Source organism: Gouania willdenowi, chromosome 21 (assembly GCF_900634775.1).
Source record: "Gouania willdenowi chromosome 21, fGouWil2.1, whole genome shotgun sequence".
NCBI classification, from domain to species: domain Eukaryota; kingdom Metazoa; phylum Chordata; class Actinopteri; order Blenniiformes; family Gobiesocidae; genus Gouania; species Gouania willdenowi.
The window spans coordinates 26615099-26630631 of NC_041064.1; the positions used below are offsets into that span (position 1 = coordinate 26615099).

Genomic DNA, 15533 nt, shown 5'->3' on the forward strand with positions numbered 1-15533 from the left:
CCTCTTGGCTACTTTGATCTCCCTGGATAGTGTGTACTTGGCCTGCTTAAACAGGACCCAGTCCCCACTCCTGTAGGCTTCCTCCTTAGCCTGACGTAGCATCCTAAGTTGAGGTGTGAACCAGGGTTTGTTGTTGTTGTATGTGCAGAAAGTCTTGGTCTGCACACACATGTCCTCACAGAAGCTGATGTAAGATGTCACAGTGTCAGTCAGTTCATCTAGGTCAGGGGTGTCCAATTCCGGTCCTCGAGGGCCACTATCCAGCATGTTTTAGATGTTTCCCTCTTCCAACACACCTGATTCAAATGATTAGGATCGTTATCAGGCTTCTGCAGAGCTGGATGAGGAGTTGATCATTTGAATCAGGTGTGTTGGAAGAGGGAAACATCTAAAACATGCTGGATAGTGGCCCTCGAGGACCGGAATTGGACACCCCTGATCTAGGTTGTCTGATGCAGCTTCAAAAACACTCCAATCAGTGCAGTCAAAGCAGTCCTGTAACTCCTGCTTTGACTCCTCTGTCCATTTCTTTACAGTCCTTACTACAGGTTTAGCAGATTTAAACTTCTGCCTGTAGGTCGGGATGAGGTGAATCAGACATGATATGCCCTTCATCGGACATTGTTTTCTTTTAAAAGTTGGCACTCAACACTTTTAATGCCTAATTTAGGTAGGAACGATTGCATAGGATAAAGTCTGAAAATTAAAACAAACGATTAAATGAGTCAATATAAGCCACACTGTGAATTCTGCTATAAAATGAGACATTAATGGTGAGATAAAACCTAAATTACAAATAGATATAGAAACAAGATTCATTTTATTACAGAGATCAATAAAACTAAACCTTTGCATTCACATAGTGCAAAGATGTGACTTTAAAAGTAGATCAAGTAAAAAATTGATTTTATTTGTAATGCCCTTTTCATTTAGGGAATCTCAGGGTGCTACAAGAAAACACAGATTTATAAACATTAAAGCCTTCTTAAAAAGGTATGTATTTCTTTCAGCTCCACGCTTAGGCTGTTCCAAAGACTTGGTGTCCCCCATGGTTCAGTGCTTGGTGGTAGGAACATGAAGGTGGGGGCTACTAGATGACCCGAGGGTGCGGATGGAGGGTTGCCCTGATAGTGTATGAGTTCCTGCAGGTATAATGGAGCGTGACCAGTGATGCATTTGTGAGTGAGTAGCAGGATTTTGTGCTCGATCCTAGCAGAAACTGGAAGCCAGTGCAGTGAAAACAGAATGGGTGTGATGTGGCCGTACTTCCTGGCTCGCACAAGTATTCTAGCTGCACTGTTCTGTAGATGTTGGAGCCTTTGCAGCTCTTTGGCAGGAAGCCCAATAAAAAGTCTGTTACAGCCTTGAAGAAATAAAGGCATGGACAAGTTTTTCTGCGTCAGGAACGGTTAGGACGGAGTTTGGCAATATTTCACAGATGAAAAAATGTTTTACACAGGTTTTTGATATGTTGAGAGAAAGTTAGCTGAGGGTCGAACCGGATGCCCAGGTTTGTGCCTGTAGAGGAGAGATTTATGGTCTGATTGTCAAAGATTAGCTGTGGTATGGGGTGAGTCTGATGAGATGTGCCAAGATTGCCTCAGTTTTGGTGCTGTTGAGTTGGAGGAAGTTTAACTGCATCCATGCCTTTATCTCTTCAAGGCGTGCCGTGAGTCGTGTCAGCGTTGCAGATGGACTTGGGGCAGTTCGGATATGGAGTTGTGTGTCATCAGAGTAACAGAGTTAGGAGATCCCATTTTTGCTGATGACGTTACCGAGGGGGAGCATGTATGTTGTGAATAGTATTATACATGCTATTGGATGCATCCAATCCGGTACAGTTTTAAGAATAACGAAAACTATTTTTTTTTTTTTTAATGTAACTGCTATTCCTAATCTATGCAAGTGGCAGCAAAATGATGCTGTATTTTTTTTAAATAGCATTTTTCTATGGAAACATCTCATACATACACATGGTCGAAGGATAACCTAATGTTCTTTAATAGCTCCTACTTTAGTTGGTATAATATCAGGGGTCAGTTTAGGATTTCCACACAGATTTATAAATATATCTAAATCTAAAAGTATTTCTGTATTTGATTATTGAAATGATTTGAGAAACATATTTATTGTTCACTAATTTACCTATGATTAAGTTAAAAGTAAATTTTTAAATGTTTATTTTCATTGCAATTATATGCTTTTCAAGGTATTTTCAACTATCCACTGTTTTGTGATCTTCTAGTTACATTTAGAAGCTTTCAGGCCAAACTAAAGATTATTTAAAAAACTATAAAAATATTATCACAATCCAATTAAACAGAAGATAAAAGATGAAAAAACAATATTTCAACGGTCCTTGAATGTTTTGAATATACTGTAACCAGCAATCAAACAAAGCTTTAACGTGGATATGATTGTCCTGAAGAGACAACAATTAAAATATTGAAGACAGATAGACAGATGGTCTGTCTGTCTGTCTGTAGACAAGCTTCAATGAAGTAGTTGAAGCAGTGTGGTGTGTTCAAGTTGATTGTTTTTGCTTACATCTTCCAGAGTAGTGTTCTCTCAATATCTCTAGAGCTTTTCTGTCATAATCAAAGACAGACCATTATAATTTATTAGGTTTATTAGCTCTCCATATCTATCAGCATTCTTCACTAAAACCCATCCATGGACCATCTGCTACCAGCAGCAAAGGATGAACACAGTTTTAATAAATTATGAATGGTAAATTTATTATGAAAAATTGCTACTTCCACTTTTGCACTTACAGTTCCTAAATTTAACAGCACTTGATTAGACTCAGTGTGGAAGCGAAGTACAGAGATGCTGTGGCAAAGAAATATCTGCTGCAAGGGAGGAGTGAACAACACGCATGCACACGACTCAGCAGTCCTCACTGAAAACAAATGAGATACTAAATATGTATGAATAATATGTATGATTCTTCCAGTTCAGAAAATAAAAATAATAAAACAATTTCAAGAGAGATTGAAAAGCATAATGAGGTGTCAGCAGTCTGTACTTAGAGTCTGTAGTTTGATGATAAAAAGATTCTTCAGCAGGACAAAAGGTGGGACGTATAGTTGACGAAACACCGAAATTCATTGGACAGATTCCTGTTGTGTTTTGGAAGAAAGCTGCACATTTTCACATCCAGGAGCTCCGTCGCCAATTTCTCCATGATGGCTCCTGTTGGACAAACAGATCACATGATGTTGTTACTTTACATGTAACATGAATGTGACAAAAGAGGAATTAGGGTTTAATGATTCAATAGCATGTGGACAGATAACTCATTAAAATATCAAACAAAAACTAAATGTGTCTCCTTTAAAAATGACTTTAATGTCACAGAAAGAGAAAGAATACATATGTTAATGTTAAGGTGAAATGACTTAGGCCATGTTCACACTGCAGGTCAATAACGATTTTGCCACGTCTATGTGAATAACACAATTCCAATTTTTTCAAATCCGACCGAGGCCACTTTCATATGTGGATATAAATGCAATATGTATCTGATATTTTGCAATGCGACTGCTGTCTTAACGGCCAGGTTGCATTTTAGCCGACCTTTACGTCATCAAAATGCGATAAACGTCAACTTTGCATCCCAGATGCAGTGGCGGAGGAGGGGGAAACCCCAGTGGAGGATGTAAGTAGAAACCGTGGAAATAGAGTGAGTTCTTAAAATTAATTAATATTTATTATTCTATATAAATTATCAGTGCCACACATGCGCTGAGACTAGATGCCTCCATATTTACTTCGGTAAAAGTGCATGTCTGCGTGTGCACGTTCAGGACCTTTTTTGCACATGCGTGTCACTTCAGGGTCACATTCCATTTATAATCCAAAATGATAGAAGACACATTTAATGTGAAGATATGAATGAGCACACACAAAAAAAATTATTTCTCAAAAATAATCATACAAATTGAGCATTAAGACCCGCAGTGTGAACAAAGCCTTAATGTACAATTAGCACCAAATATTAGTAAATGTACTTTATATAGCACTTTATCCCCACACTGAAGTAGTCTCAAAGCGCTTTACAGTATCAGCTCATTCACCCATTCACGCACCAATGGGACTGAGCTGCAATGCAAGGCGCTAGTCGACCACTGGGAGCAACTTAAGGTTCAGTGTCTTGCCCAAAGACACTTTGACACATAGACAGGATTGATCCCCCAACCTCTGGATCAGAAAACAAATATTGCATTAAGGCACATTTGACATACAGCTGTTTAACTCAAAGATTAGAATCGTAATGAAACTAAAAAACATTTCCTTCAGTGCTATTTTTGACAGTGTGTGACATGGCCGTGGGCCATGACAGCATGGTAGTTAGGGCTGAACAATTAATCACATTTTAATCGTGATCATGATTTTGTTTGCCACGATTAAATTAACCTGATGGTCCATGCACACTGTAATAGTACATTTTATATTCTTGGCTTAATTTAGTTAAGTTTTATTATTGCACTGTAAACTGTACACATATTGTTTAAAAGTAGTTCACTAAAAACAGATTTTTCCCTAACATGATAAATAATTGTGATTATAATCATGATTACAATATTGATCAAAATAATCGTGATTATCATTTTGGCCATAATCGTGTAGCCCTAGCGGTGGTGGTCTAACGGTTAAAGATGCAGGCTTGTAATTGGAGGGTCAATTCAACCTAGACCATTACTGTGGGATTTTGAACAAGTCCCTTAACCCCAACCCCTCCCCAGGCACTACACTATGATCACCCACTGCTCCTCAGTGATGGGTTTAAAGCAGAAAAATTACTTTATATGTACATACTGCACCTGTATGTGTATGACAATAAAGGCTGATTTTCATTATCAAGTCAAACTAATCACTTTCTTGCATCCCTAGAATAATCTACTTCTTACAATAAAGAAGGTGAAAAGTATAACTGTCAGCCCACCTGTGCACAGCAGCATCTTTCCTTTGCTCAGGTATTTGATGGTTTGGGCCACTTTGCTCAGACATTCCTCAGAAAGGTAGGGTGGGTCAGCGAGGACGATGTCGAAGCTCTGAGGAGACACGTTAGCTGGAAGACAGCACGGGTCGTTGTAGTCGTAGTAAACAAAGTCGTCCCCGTAGATGGAAAATCGGCGATCGTACTCGAAGACGACAGACGTCACTCGGCCGGATCCTTCCACCACGCCCTGCTTCAGCTTCTGATACACGCTGGGAGCACTAATGCAGGCTATCCTGACACAGGGAGACAAGTCAAACTAAACGTGCCGTCTTATTTCCTATGAGTGTATTTGTGAAGCTTTACGGTACCTGCCACTCTCTCCTGCTTCTCGAACCAACTCCTCAGCGAGCTGCACTGCCGTCTCATCGCTGTACCAAAACTGACTCATCCGCTGATCAAAACAAAGATAAACAGACATCACTCAGGGAGTTTGGGTTCAATCTTCATGTGATTTCAGCATCAGAATATCTGGTTAATATTAGTCACTCGTAAAAAAAAGTCAATCAATCAAGTATGTAATCGAGTTAACATTTATGGTCTTTTTTAATTGCTGTTTTTTTTTTTTACATGGCTACAAAATCATGGTATTGTGAGTGATTTATGAGATTATTTCAAGAAAATACAAACCTTCTTGAAGCTGAGAAATGTTTCTTAATTTATTAAATACATTTCATCGCTGTTCAGGAAACATTCTTTAAAGCTGCTATCTGATATAGGTCTATAAGTCAGGTAAGTAAAATGATATTTATCTGTTTGCTGTTGTGACGCGCGGCCTTGTTTCCGTGCACAGTTCCGCGTTCACTTTGATTGACAGTCTCAAAAACAGGAAGTCATAGCCTATTGGTTGGGCGCACTCAGCGATCGTTTCCTTATGTATAAGGTAGAACGAAGGAGGGACTTATATACATTAATGTATATGAATGACCACCGGCAGTAGACCATAGTAAAAGAATAGTTAAGTATTTTTATGAATTTTAAAAGAATCATACATAAACATAGATTTCTCAGAAACTCCAGATATCAGCTTTAAAGGGGACATATCATGGTTTTAAATCCTTCCTTTTTACATATAAATCATACAGTTGTGGTCTATATAAAGCGGAACTGCACTGCTTGGGTCTGAATTCCTCATTATTATAGCTCCACAGGCCCCTTTTCTACCCCTTTTCTGATGTGCTTCTAAGAGCAACTCGTTTTGGTGGTCTCTTTAAATCCAAATGAGACACTTCATACCCCGCCCCCTCTTCAGGTGACACTCGGTTCAACTCCACCCTGCTCGGCCATTTTTGTAGTTTGATAGAAGAGATATGGCTATGTAGCGGCGCATAAACTTTTTATTCATAGGTTATTTACAAAATGTCAACAACGGAAGACTTGTCCATCCAGCTTTACATGTTCCAGCCAGAGTCTGACCCGGCGGAGCGAGATGAAAATGATGATGAACGTGCAGAACTCTAACAAGTGAGCTAACACAAGCACCGAGCTAACGCTAGCGCCAAGCTAACATCACGAAATGCATTTTAATACAGTCTTTTCAAAGACAAAAACGGCAAAATGAAATGACTAATGAAAACTTTAGACTTAAATTAAATCACGTAGGCCATATCATCAAGGATCTAAAACGAGCACACAGCGCTAACATATGAAGACGGTGCAACTGCTAATGCTAACAAAACAATGACAGGGACGTCTTATCATTACACTTTTTAGTGTTATTTACAGCTTACCGAAGTGCTCTGTTCGTCGTCTCCAAAGATAGAAGGAATTGAACCCTCTATCAGACAAAGTCTTTCGGCAAATCCTTCTTTATACTGGCGGAGGTTGCAGAAGCAGTCATAATTGAAGTGCTTCGCGCACACAAAAATGACCTTACCCACAGATGTGGGTACATTTCCATGAAAAATAAAACTCAACCAGGCACTTCGAAAAGGTTCTGATGCTGGGAGACGTTGTAATGAAGCGTGTGGGTTACTACATCCAACAACCGAACATTTTGATTTATCCTCTCGTAACTTCGGCATCCTTGAGCTTGGACTACAAAATAAAAGCGAGAAATAAAAATGGCAGATTGCTCGAAGTGTTGGGCCTGGAGTTGATGTACTAATTTGGCAGTTCCGCTGCAAATACTGTGACGTCATTGTTCAAAAAACGTAATAGAGAATAGAAAAATCGAAACAGATTGAAAAATATGAGCAAAACAGAATATAAAGATATCTATGGAGCACCTGAACAGACTAATTTGATTTTTTCTGTACTTCTAAGCACTCTAAATATACAACAAAATGCATTTAAGGGCTAAAAAAGTGGATTTAGCATGATATGTCGCCTGTAAGTGTTAGTCAGTTTTTTTGTTTTTTTTTAAAATCCTCTGCATATACCCAGTCCTCCTCTACAGCTCCCACAGCAAACTGGTCTGAAGATGCTTGAGCAGTATCTGGGCTGGTTCTCGTCTCATTGTAAAACTCCTGCAGTGCAGCCAGTGTGTGAGCAGACAGAGTCGGGATGTCATCGTCATCACTTTCACTCATGGTGAAGGTGACGAAGAGGAGGATTCAACAACAGATGATGAGTTTCTGCCCGAGATGAAGAACTAACACGAGACAAAAGAGGAAAATAAACAGCTGTGAAGAAGTTCAATCAAATGCACACGTACACAACATATTCAAAAAGACACAATAAAGAGAGAAAATGTACTCAATGAAGTTTTAGACACAAAACTAAAAATTATAAAAACATACATAAAATTTTAACAAAAGCATGATACTGATAAAAGTTTGGGGAAAAAAAACACAAGACATGAAATTTCTTTTTTAAAAAAAAAAAAAAAAAGCAGGAAAAAGATGTGAACTTACTGCAAAGGAAACCAAATCTATGAAAATGACCACATATTTGTACTTAATGGGAAAAATACCTATATAGATGAATGACCAATCACAATTTGACATTAGGAAGCTTTAAACAGTTACTGTTGGCCTGTGTAAAGGCCCTAACATAATGTTTTGAGTTTCTACTCACCAAATAAACAGGGCCATATAAACTCAAACAAGCATTGCCATTATTATTAGCATTATACAAATAAATGTTAACACAGCTAAAAATACATATGACTACAAAGTAACGCATCATTGATGTGAAGAAAAGCCTGAAGGTAACAATACAAAAAGCTCCAAATGACACCAAAAACCTTCACAAGCAGGCAATAAGTAAGAATATTAAAAAAACACAATACAGTAAAACTCTTGATTAATTCTCATAAAAACAGTTGCTAAAATAGGACACAGCACACTAAAATAATTTGGGTCCTTATCAATAAAACTCTAAGTAAGACAATAGAAAAGTATTTTGTGTAAAGAATAATGAATAACATTTATTTACTGAATTCAGTAGACTTAAATGAAAGATGTATGAACATCAACAAATTAAGAAATGCGCGTGTTAAACTCTATAAAAATCCTCAACAGTAAATCTAACCTTTTCATAGATTGCAGCTCCGATGTCAACACGTGAACGGTCGCTGATTGATGACGTCACAACAAGCGTCAAAGCGTAGCGCATGACGGAAGCGTAAACAGCGTTTTTAGAAACTTTATTTAAAGCGTAAAAATAAAAATATTTTTTTTTAATTTGTACACATTTCAGAACAAAGAAAAATCCTAACCCTGTGGTGAGCACGAGGCTGTGCACAACCCAAGTAACTATTTTTTGATCGAGTAAATAAGCTAAAATGCAAACCCTTCTCACAGGTGTATATATGCTGTGAACAAAGATAAATAAAATTTATTTCATTAATAAGCATAACTTGATAAATCATGAATGTAAATTATTCCTAGTTTATCAGTCCAGGAACATTATTCATTTTCAGATTCTCATTTGCGGCCCCATTCTTCATTGTTACTGTGAGACTTGTTCAAAACAATCTCTGAAATTCTAGAGATACACAACTAATGCTAATTCCAACTAATGGTTGAATTCAATTTTTTGTTTTTCCGCATAAACAAGTCCTTTGATTTTATTTCTAATTCAGAATTTTAGCTGCAACTTTTTCCTAAAGCAAAAAAATCTTAGATTTGAGCAAAATGTTAGAACTGCCAAGGCGGGATATGCTTAAATTCTGAAGGAAGATAATGATTTATAATTTATGTTTCTATACTACATTTCCTTCTAGTAACTTATTCATTTAGTCAAGATCATCAAAATCTATGGCAATAATTAAAATAATTTTGCAAAATCAAATAAACTTTGGTTTAAACTAGATTCAATAAAAGTGATAATTTGTTCCAAGTTTATAGAGACAACTTGCTTAAAGGATGAAGCAAAGGCAGGAGAGTTTTAGACAATGTTTCTGTACAACTGTACATTTTTATTAACAAAAAAAAAAAAAAAAAAAAATGACATTAAGATGAGAAGTGAAAGAGGATATTTCTGTAACTAATACAATGCTTCAGAGAAGTGGCTCTGCTCCCATTTGAATTTTGGTTCGTTTCTTTTGTAGTCTCTACAACAATCCAGTGAGTGCCATGAACAATGACGTCCTTTTGATGTGCTGCGGTAGAGAAATAACTACAGAAAAATATTCAACATAAGAAATCAAAAATGAAAATGAGCTTTTTGCTCCTTTTGAACTTTGTAAATGTATGAAATCTGCCAACAAACACTTCAGTCGTTTCTTAACATTTCAGAGGCATTTAGATAGAAATAAGGTTTTTTTTTTTTTTTTTTCCCATGTAGCATCTAAAAAATGATCCCTCTAGTTTAAAGTTGTATAGAGAAAAAACAAAATGGAATTTTAAATTTGACTAAACAAACGTTTAGTGTCAGGTTTCAACAGTTTACCAAATGTGTTACTTAACCAACAGAAAGGCTGACAACAGCATAAAAAGGCTTTTAAAAATATTAAAAACGGAAATTAAAGCAAAATACCTCAAACATATTAAAGGATGTAAAAATGCCTGAACTCTGGATATTTGTGTTATTTGTCCAGTGTTTAGTGGTTTCAAGAGTTTATCACAAGTATGCGCAACAGAAAATATGCAGATCTGATGCATTAGTTTTCAGAAGGTGTTGAGACGCAAATATTAAGTTAAGCAAGAAATGGCCAACATTTGTGTAAAATCAACATAAAGAACGTACCAGAAGGGTTCAGGAATGAGAGATACTGTGTAGTGTGTGAAAACATTTGGCAAAATGTTCATTCTTTAGTTAAAATGACATTACACTGTCAATACTTTTTTAAAAGAAAACAATGAATACAACTCTAAACTAGAGGCACATTTATCTTTTAGCATACACACCTACAAACTTTTATGAAAAAAATCTTTTTTTTTTAAAGAGCCACGCTCTCCCCAGGTGAGCTTCAAAGCCTGTCATAGTTGTCATGGCAACACCCTTGTTATGGGATACAGACCAGTACACATTCAACAGTGTCCAAACAAAGGCACTCTCTGCAAACATCCAGGATGATCTGTATGTATGTGTGTGTGTGTTACAGGAAAAGCTACAATTAAAACTTTATCTTGTGGTCACCCTGAACACAACATGGAGAAAACTGACCCTTTAGCCTGTACTGTATGTCAGTAAACACAACACCAGCAGTCTTTGGAGGGTAAAAGAGTACTTTCTGAATGCCTTTAGTTTTACAAACTACCAATACTGAGCTTTTCCAGCAAGTAAAATATTATTTTTGGTTGATGATATCCTCAGCAGGTCACATGATTAGGACATGATCAACTGACCTATTTCTTTTTATGAAACCTGCTTTAAAGTCCTTTTCAGGAGCAAAAATGTTTGAATGTGACCCACAGTTTACTTTGTGTTTCCAGTTAAAGTCAGAGATTTGCAGCATCCGTCCACAGCAGAATGATCATCATCAGACATGGGAAGTCTAAATCCAAGCGTCATTCTGAGCTGATGGAGCTGAATAAAGTCCTACAGTCCAAAACAGCCTCATTACAAAATATATCTCTTTCCAAAAGACGTAAGTCCTCAGATCGTTCCTTCACTCTGACATTTAATTCAAATAAAACTACAACCAAGGCCTCTAAATGTGCTCACTTCACTCTTCATTCTTTGGAAGGCAGCAGCAGATGCTAACACCGAGCTCACTGCGCCCAATAGTTTGAAAAACCCAGACTTTGAACCGATTTGGCGCTTGTCAGAGTTTTTTTCCCCCCATTGCTGTCCATGCTACGTCTTCATGGCAACCACCTCATCATCTTCATCCCCTCTGTCAGTCATGCTGGCGGGACGGGCAGGTGTCGTGTGGAGAGGAAAAACAACCAAAATGAAGAAATGAATCCTGGTAGGAGATTGAACACCCGTCAGGGGGTGTCTCTGATTTATTACTTTTCGGGATGATAACCCAACACCCTCGTTAGTTACTTTACGCACAGCAGGCCACCCACATTGGCCACAAACTCCTCTAAACTCTTGACGAAGGCGATCTTTTGCTTGCGGTCCATGGTGGGCGGAGTGCTGCTGGCCGTCAGCTTGTTGAAGGCGTTGGCCAGACGTTGATAGACGACAGGATCTCTCTGTGTGGACAACAGTGTCTCCACCAGCTCCGAGTACTCCACCTGATGATGAAGGGAGACGAGGTTTAAGTCAAGGTCAGCACTGACGCTTTTCTACACATGAGGAGCAGGGGTTGAATCCACTCAGACTCCTATAATTGGAAGCAGAGCAGAGTTTGCCTGTTCTCCTCAAGTCTGCATGAACATCCTTTGACTACTTCATGCCTCACACTCCATCAGCAGAGCCACTACTCACGTCACCACCTGTAAGAATGTTTCAATACATATTGATTCATCTCTACCTTTGTTTTTGCTTAATGTAGACCCTTGGTCAACTCACAGCATTAAAAAGACTATCCTATAGGTTGTTGAATAGAATCAAAAATTACAAAAGTAAATGGTCACCTATTATATTATTCCTGCAATGGATTAAGTTTCCAGCTCAAGTAAATATCTTATGAATTTGAATTGATTTGTAAATTTCTTTCTTTGTCTGTGGTAATTAAATTTATTGAGTGGTGGCCTAGTGGTTAAGGATGCTGGCCTTGTAATCAGAGGGTTCCCGGTTCAAGCCTCACCTGGGCCATCACTGTGGGATGTTGAGCAAATCCCTTAACCCCGAACAGCGCCGCAAAATGGCTGCCGACTGTTCCCCAGGGATGGGTTAAATTGCAGAGGACAAATTTCAATAAATATGTGTAACATATATACATGACGAATAAAGGCTTAAAGCCCAGTTTAATGATGCTTGCACATGACCCTGCTTTCATGTTAAGTGTTTGTATGGAGTTTATTTGAAAATTAAAAAAAACTTATATATTTAAAAAAATAATGTGTAGAGCCTTGTTTGGTATTTTATGGATCAGTTCTTCTATGCACAGACGTTAAATCTGTCATTATGCAGAGCAGCCAGTAGTGGTCACCAGTGCTTAAGATTAGGATAGGATCTGACCTGCTAGCTTGGGACCTACTTGTAAACATACAAACATATTGGAACTATTTTACAGATTCAAACATGTACCTGAAATATATATATATATATAAAAACATGTTTAGTTTGAAAATATGCGTTTCAGTTTTGATGTAAAGTCAAAACTTGGTAAAATCCCTCCTCCTCCTTTGTAGGGCTGGGCGATATGAACTAAAACTAATCTAACTGAGCTTTTCACGGTGTTCTGAGAAGTAGTGAAAACAGTGACTTCTAAAACGAGTATTTTAATACAAAAACTATAACAAAATATATACATCTTGAATCTTTATATTTTGCCTAGCCCTTCTTGTTGGTGACATTTCTCGCTGCTGTTTTCAGCTATGCGGTGGTTTTCTCACCTGATGAAGGCACACTAATGTGTAGAGAGCTTCTCCTGCTGCTGTCGTCATCTCTACGCTGTGTTTCTGCAGCACCAACATGTCGAACACCAGCTGAAGACAGAAACCATACATTTTACTGATGTACAAATCGGGATACGGATTTGACAATAACAATAACAGATTAAAGACTTAGTTATTTGTCCAATAAAGTGATGCTTAAAATCTTACAAATATAGTCCATTATTGTATTAAACTCAGAAATATGATCTATTTTTATGATTATAGTGAGAGTTAGGTTGTTGTTGGGGTTAACTGTGATGTTGTACCTTCAGGAAGTGTCGGGTGGCAAGGAAGAGGGGAGCGTCCTTCTCCTGGTTTTTGGCGCATTGCTCGGCCAGTGGAGACAAAGCTTCTAAACAGAGCTGAGAGATCTCTGAGCTCATCCTGTACACACACACGTTAAGGACAGAACCTGATACAATCTGGCACATTACATATTTGTCTATTAATGTGAATTGTCCCTTGACACAAATAAAATAAATAAATAAATGAAAAAATGACAGCCAACAGAGTCATGCTTCAGCTGCAGGAAATCTGATTAGAAGGAAGCAGCTTAAAACATCAACATATCAAACCATTAAACAGATACTTATGGCTTTGCATCAAACTGATCACTTCTGGGTTAAAGTTGGGCAGTCAGTTCAATCACATTCTGTAATTGATAAACAGTCAGGAGCAAACTATTAGATATGGATCAAACTAAAACCTAATCAAGAAAAAAAGTGATCAACAGTGTGAGAGGATACGAAGTCATTCCCAGCTCCAAAGAGAACATGAGGCTCTTGAAGAGGTCTTCAGGAAGCTGTGGGATCTTTTCTGGAAAGATCTCACAGATGAAGGTGATGAGCTTGTAATACTGGTTACACAACGAGGGAAACTGGAAGATAACACAAAGAGATCAACACAAAGAGCCAGAGATGGAAAGCCAGTGGACAGATGAGTAGGAGGAGCCTCGCTACCTTCAGCAGGTCTTGAGACATCAGGGGAAGAACGATATTAACACCGTAGAGGACAACGTCGGCAGCTGAAACTGTTCGATTTGATGCCGGCGTGCTCTGATCCTGGTTTCTAAACACTTCATCTGGATTGCACATTTGAAAAAAACAAAGTTAGTCATCAATGACCAAGCAGATTTACCGGTACTTCAAAAGAAGTAAAAATAATGCACAGGTTACAAACCGGTGTCACTGAAGTCGATGAACTCTTTGGAGAGCAGGTTGGTGAGCAGCTCCATGATGAGCAGCAGGTCCTGGTACTGATCTTCCTCGGCCGTCGCATCGCAGCGTTTCCTGCTCTGGTTGTTTTTGGAGTAAACCTGCAGCAGCGTAAGGCAAGCTTCATATAGCTTCATAGACTTAGTCTGCAAAGAAAAACAATAGAAGACTTTGTTACCCAATCAGGGACAGCAGGATGAGCGAGTGGACGATAAAAGGATTCATGCTTGATGTTTGGATCAAGGAGTTTCTCACCTCTCCTAAGTAACAAATCTGCTTATGAGCCACTTCAACAAAGACTTCGATGATGAGGTTGATTGTCTCGGGTGTGTTACTATAAACCTGAAAAACAAACAAGTTGAACTTTAAAACTGCAATGAATCTACTTATGAATCTTGAACCATGACAGAGGAGCATCGCGGAATTCAGAATCCGAATCAACTTTATCGGCCATGTAATGTATGTTATTACACACAAGGAATTTGACTTGGTGAACTGTGCTTTCATTAAATAATAACTAGAAAAAAAATACAAACAGTAGTTAAAGACTAATATGTGCAAAACTAAATAGGATAATACAACAAGATAATAATAATAATAATAATAATAATAATAATAATAATAATAATAATAATAATAATAATAGTGCAGTGATGAGTAGTGCCGATGAGCATTTAAATTAAATAGCAAATAGTATATGTACATTCAAGTGACAGTTTGTTTCATTCGAACTGCCAAGATTTGTCTTCTGGGGTTTTAGTAACTAAAATACTTAATATGGATGCACCAAAATGAAAATTTGAGGCCGAAGCCGAATAAAATATCAATGCTTGGACGAATATTGAATGCGGTTGTTAAGTTTTTCACTATTTTTTTTTAAATAGTGCATAAATAGCCTAGATTACATTTTTAGACATGTTTTTTAAAGAAAGTAAATGTTTATTGAATATTATGACATTTTTTAAATGTTCCAGTAGCCTTTGCTTTTCAAAAAAAGCACAACAAAGTTTTTCATTTATATTAGCCCTTCAAATAAAACAAAACATGCATTCCAAAAAAAATAAATAAAGTGCATTAAAGGGGAGGTATGATAAAAAAAAAAATCACTTTATAATGGGTTTGCTACAGTGATATACATCCCTTTAGCCTCATTCAGAGGGCCAAAGTTGATAAAGTTCTGTTTCCTCCCTGCCTCTAATTTCGCATTTTGTAAAAAATCAGCTCCAAACGCGCAAGTTGGATTTTGCCCACGTTGGCGGGTGATGTCACCTAACACGCCTCCTAGAATGTGAGCTACTCCCTCTCCAAATATCCAACAGCTAAAACAAACACTGTGGTTTAATATAGAATATATATTATACTTTATTGCCATACACAGTATGTAAATGCAAACTGCACTACTGGACGCCCAAACTGCACTACTTTCTCTGCTGC

At 37.7% G+C, this 15533-nt stretch overlaps 2 protein-coding genes across 2 annotated transcripts in view; both read right to left on the minus strand.

Moving 5' to 3' along the window:
* Positions 1–2769: 2769 nt before the first annotated feature.
* On the minus strand, positions 2770–8549 carry eef1akmt1 (EEF1A lysine methyltransferase 1). Its single transcript, XM_028435860.1, has 5 exons — positions 8477–8549; positions 7384–7595; positions 5314–5396; positions 4949–5238; positions 2770–3195 (listed from the first exon to the last, which is right to left on the minus strand). Exons 2-5 carry the CDS (start codon positions 7531–7533, stop codon positions 3062–3064), a joined length of 657 nt encoding a protein of 218 aa, XP_028291661.1. The 5' UTR covers positions 7534–7595; positions 8477–8549; the 3' UTR covers positions 2770–3061.
* A 790-nt stretch (positions 8550–9339) lies between these two features.
* Positions 9340–15533, minus strand: part of xpo4 (exportin 4) — a 62912-nt gene continuing 56718 nt past the window's right edge. Inside the window, exons 18-24 of the mRNA XM_028435845.1 lie at positions 14355–14441; positions 14065–14245; positions 13845–13966; positions 13632–13762; positions 13152–13269; positions 12844–12936; positions 9340–11577 (exon numbers count right to left, since the gene is read on the minus strand). Of these exons, the coding sequence (XP_028291646.1) occupies positions 11380–11577; positions 12844–12936; positions 13152–13269; positions 13632–13762; positions 13845–13966; positions 14065–14245; positions 14355–14441 (930 nt within the window). The 3' untranslated portion in view covers positions 9340–11379. The remainder of the gene's footprint in view (positions 11578–12843; positions 12937–13151; positions 13270–13631; positions 13763–13844; positions 13967–14064; positions 14246–14354; positions 14442–15533) is intronic.

What these genes read in the sequence shown, in the direction of transcription:
- eef1akmt1 (XM_028435860.1), bottom strand. Translation starts at nt 7,533, where the DNA reads ATGAGTGAAAGTGATGACGATGACATCCCGACTCTGTCTGCTCACACA. An exon ending in GAAGCAGGAGAGAGTGGCAG is followed by an intron (nt 5,239 to 5,313) that starts GTACCGTAAAGC and finishes TCCCTGTGTCAG; the next exon opens with GATAGCCTGCATTAGTGCTC. An exon ending in AAAGATGCTGCTGTGCACAG is followed by an intron (nt 3,196 to 4,948) that starts GTGGGCTGACAG and finishes TTTGTCCAACAG; the next exon opens with GAGCCATCATGGAGAAATTG.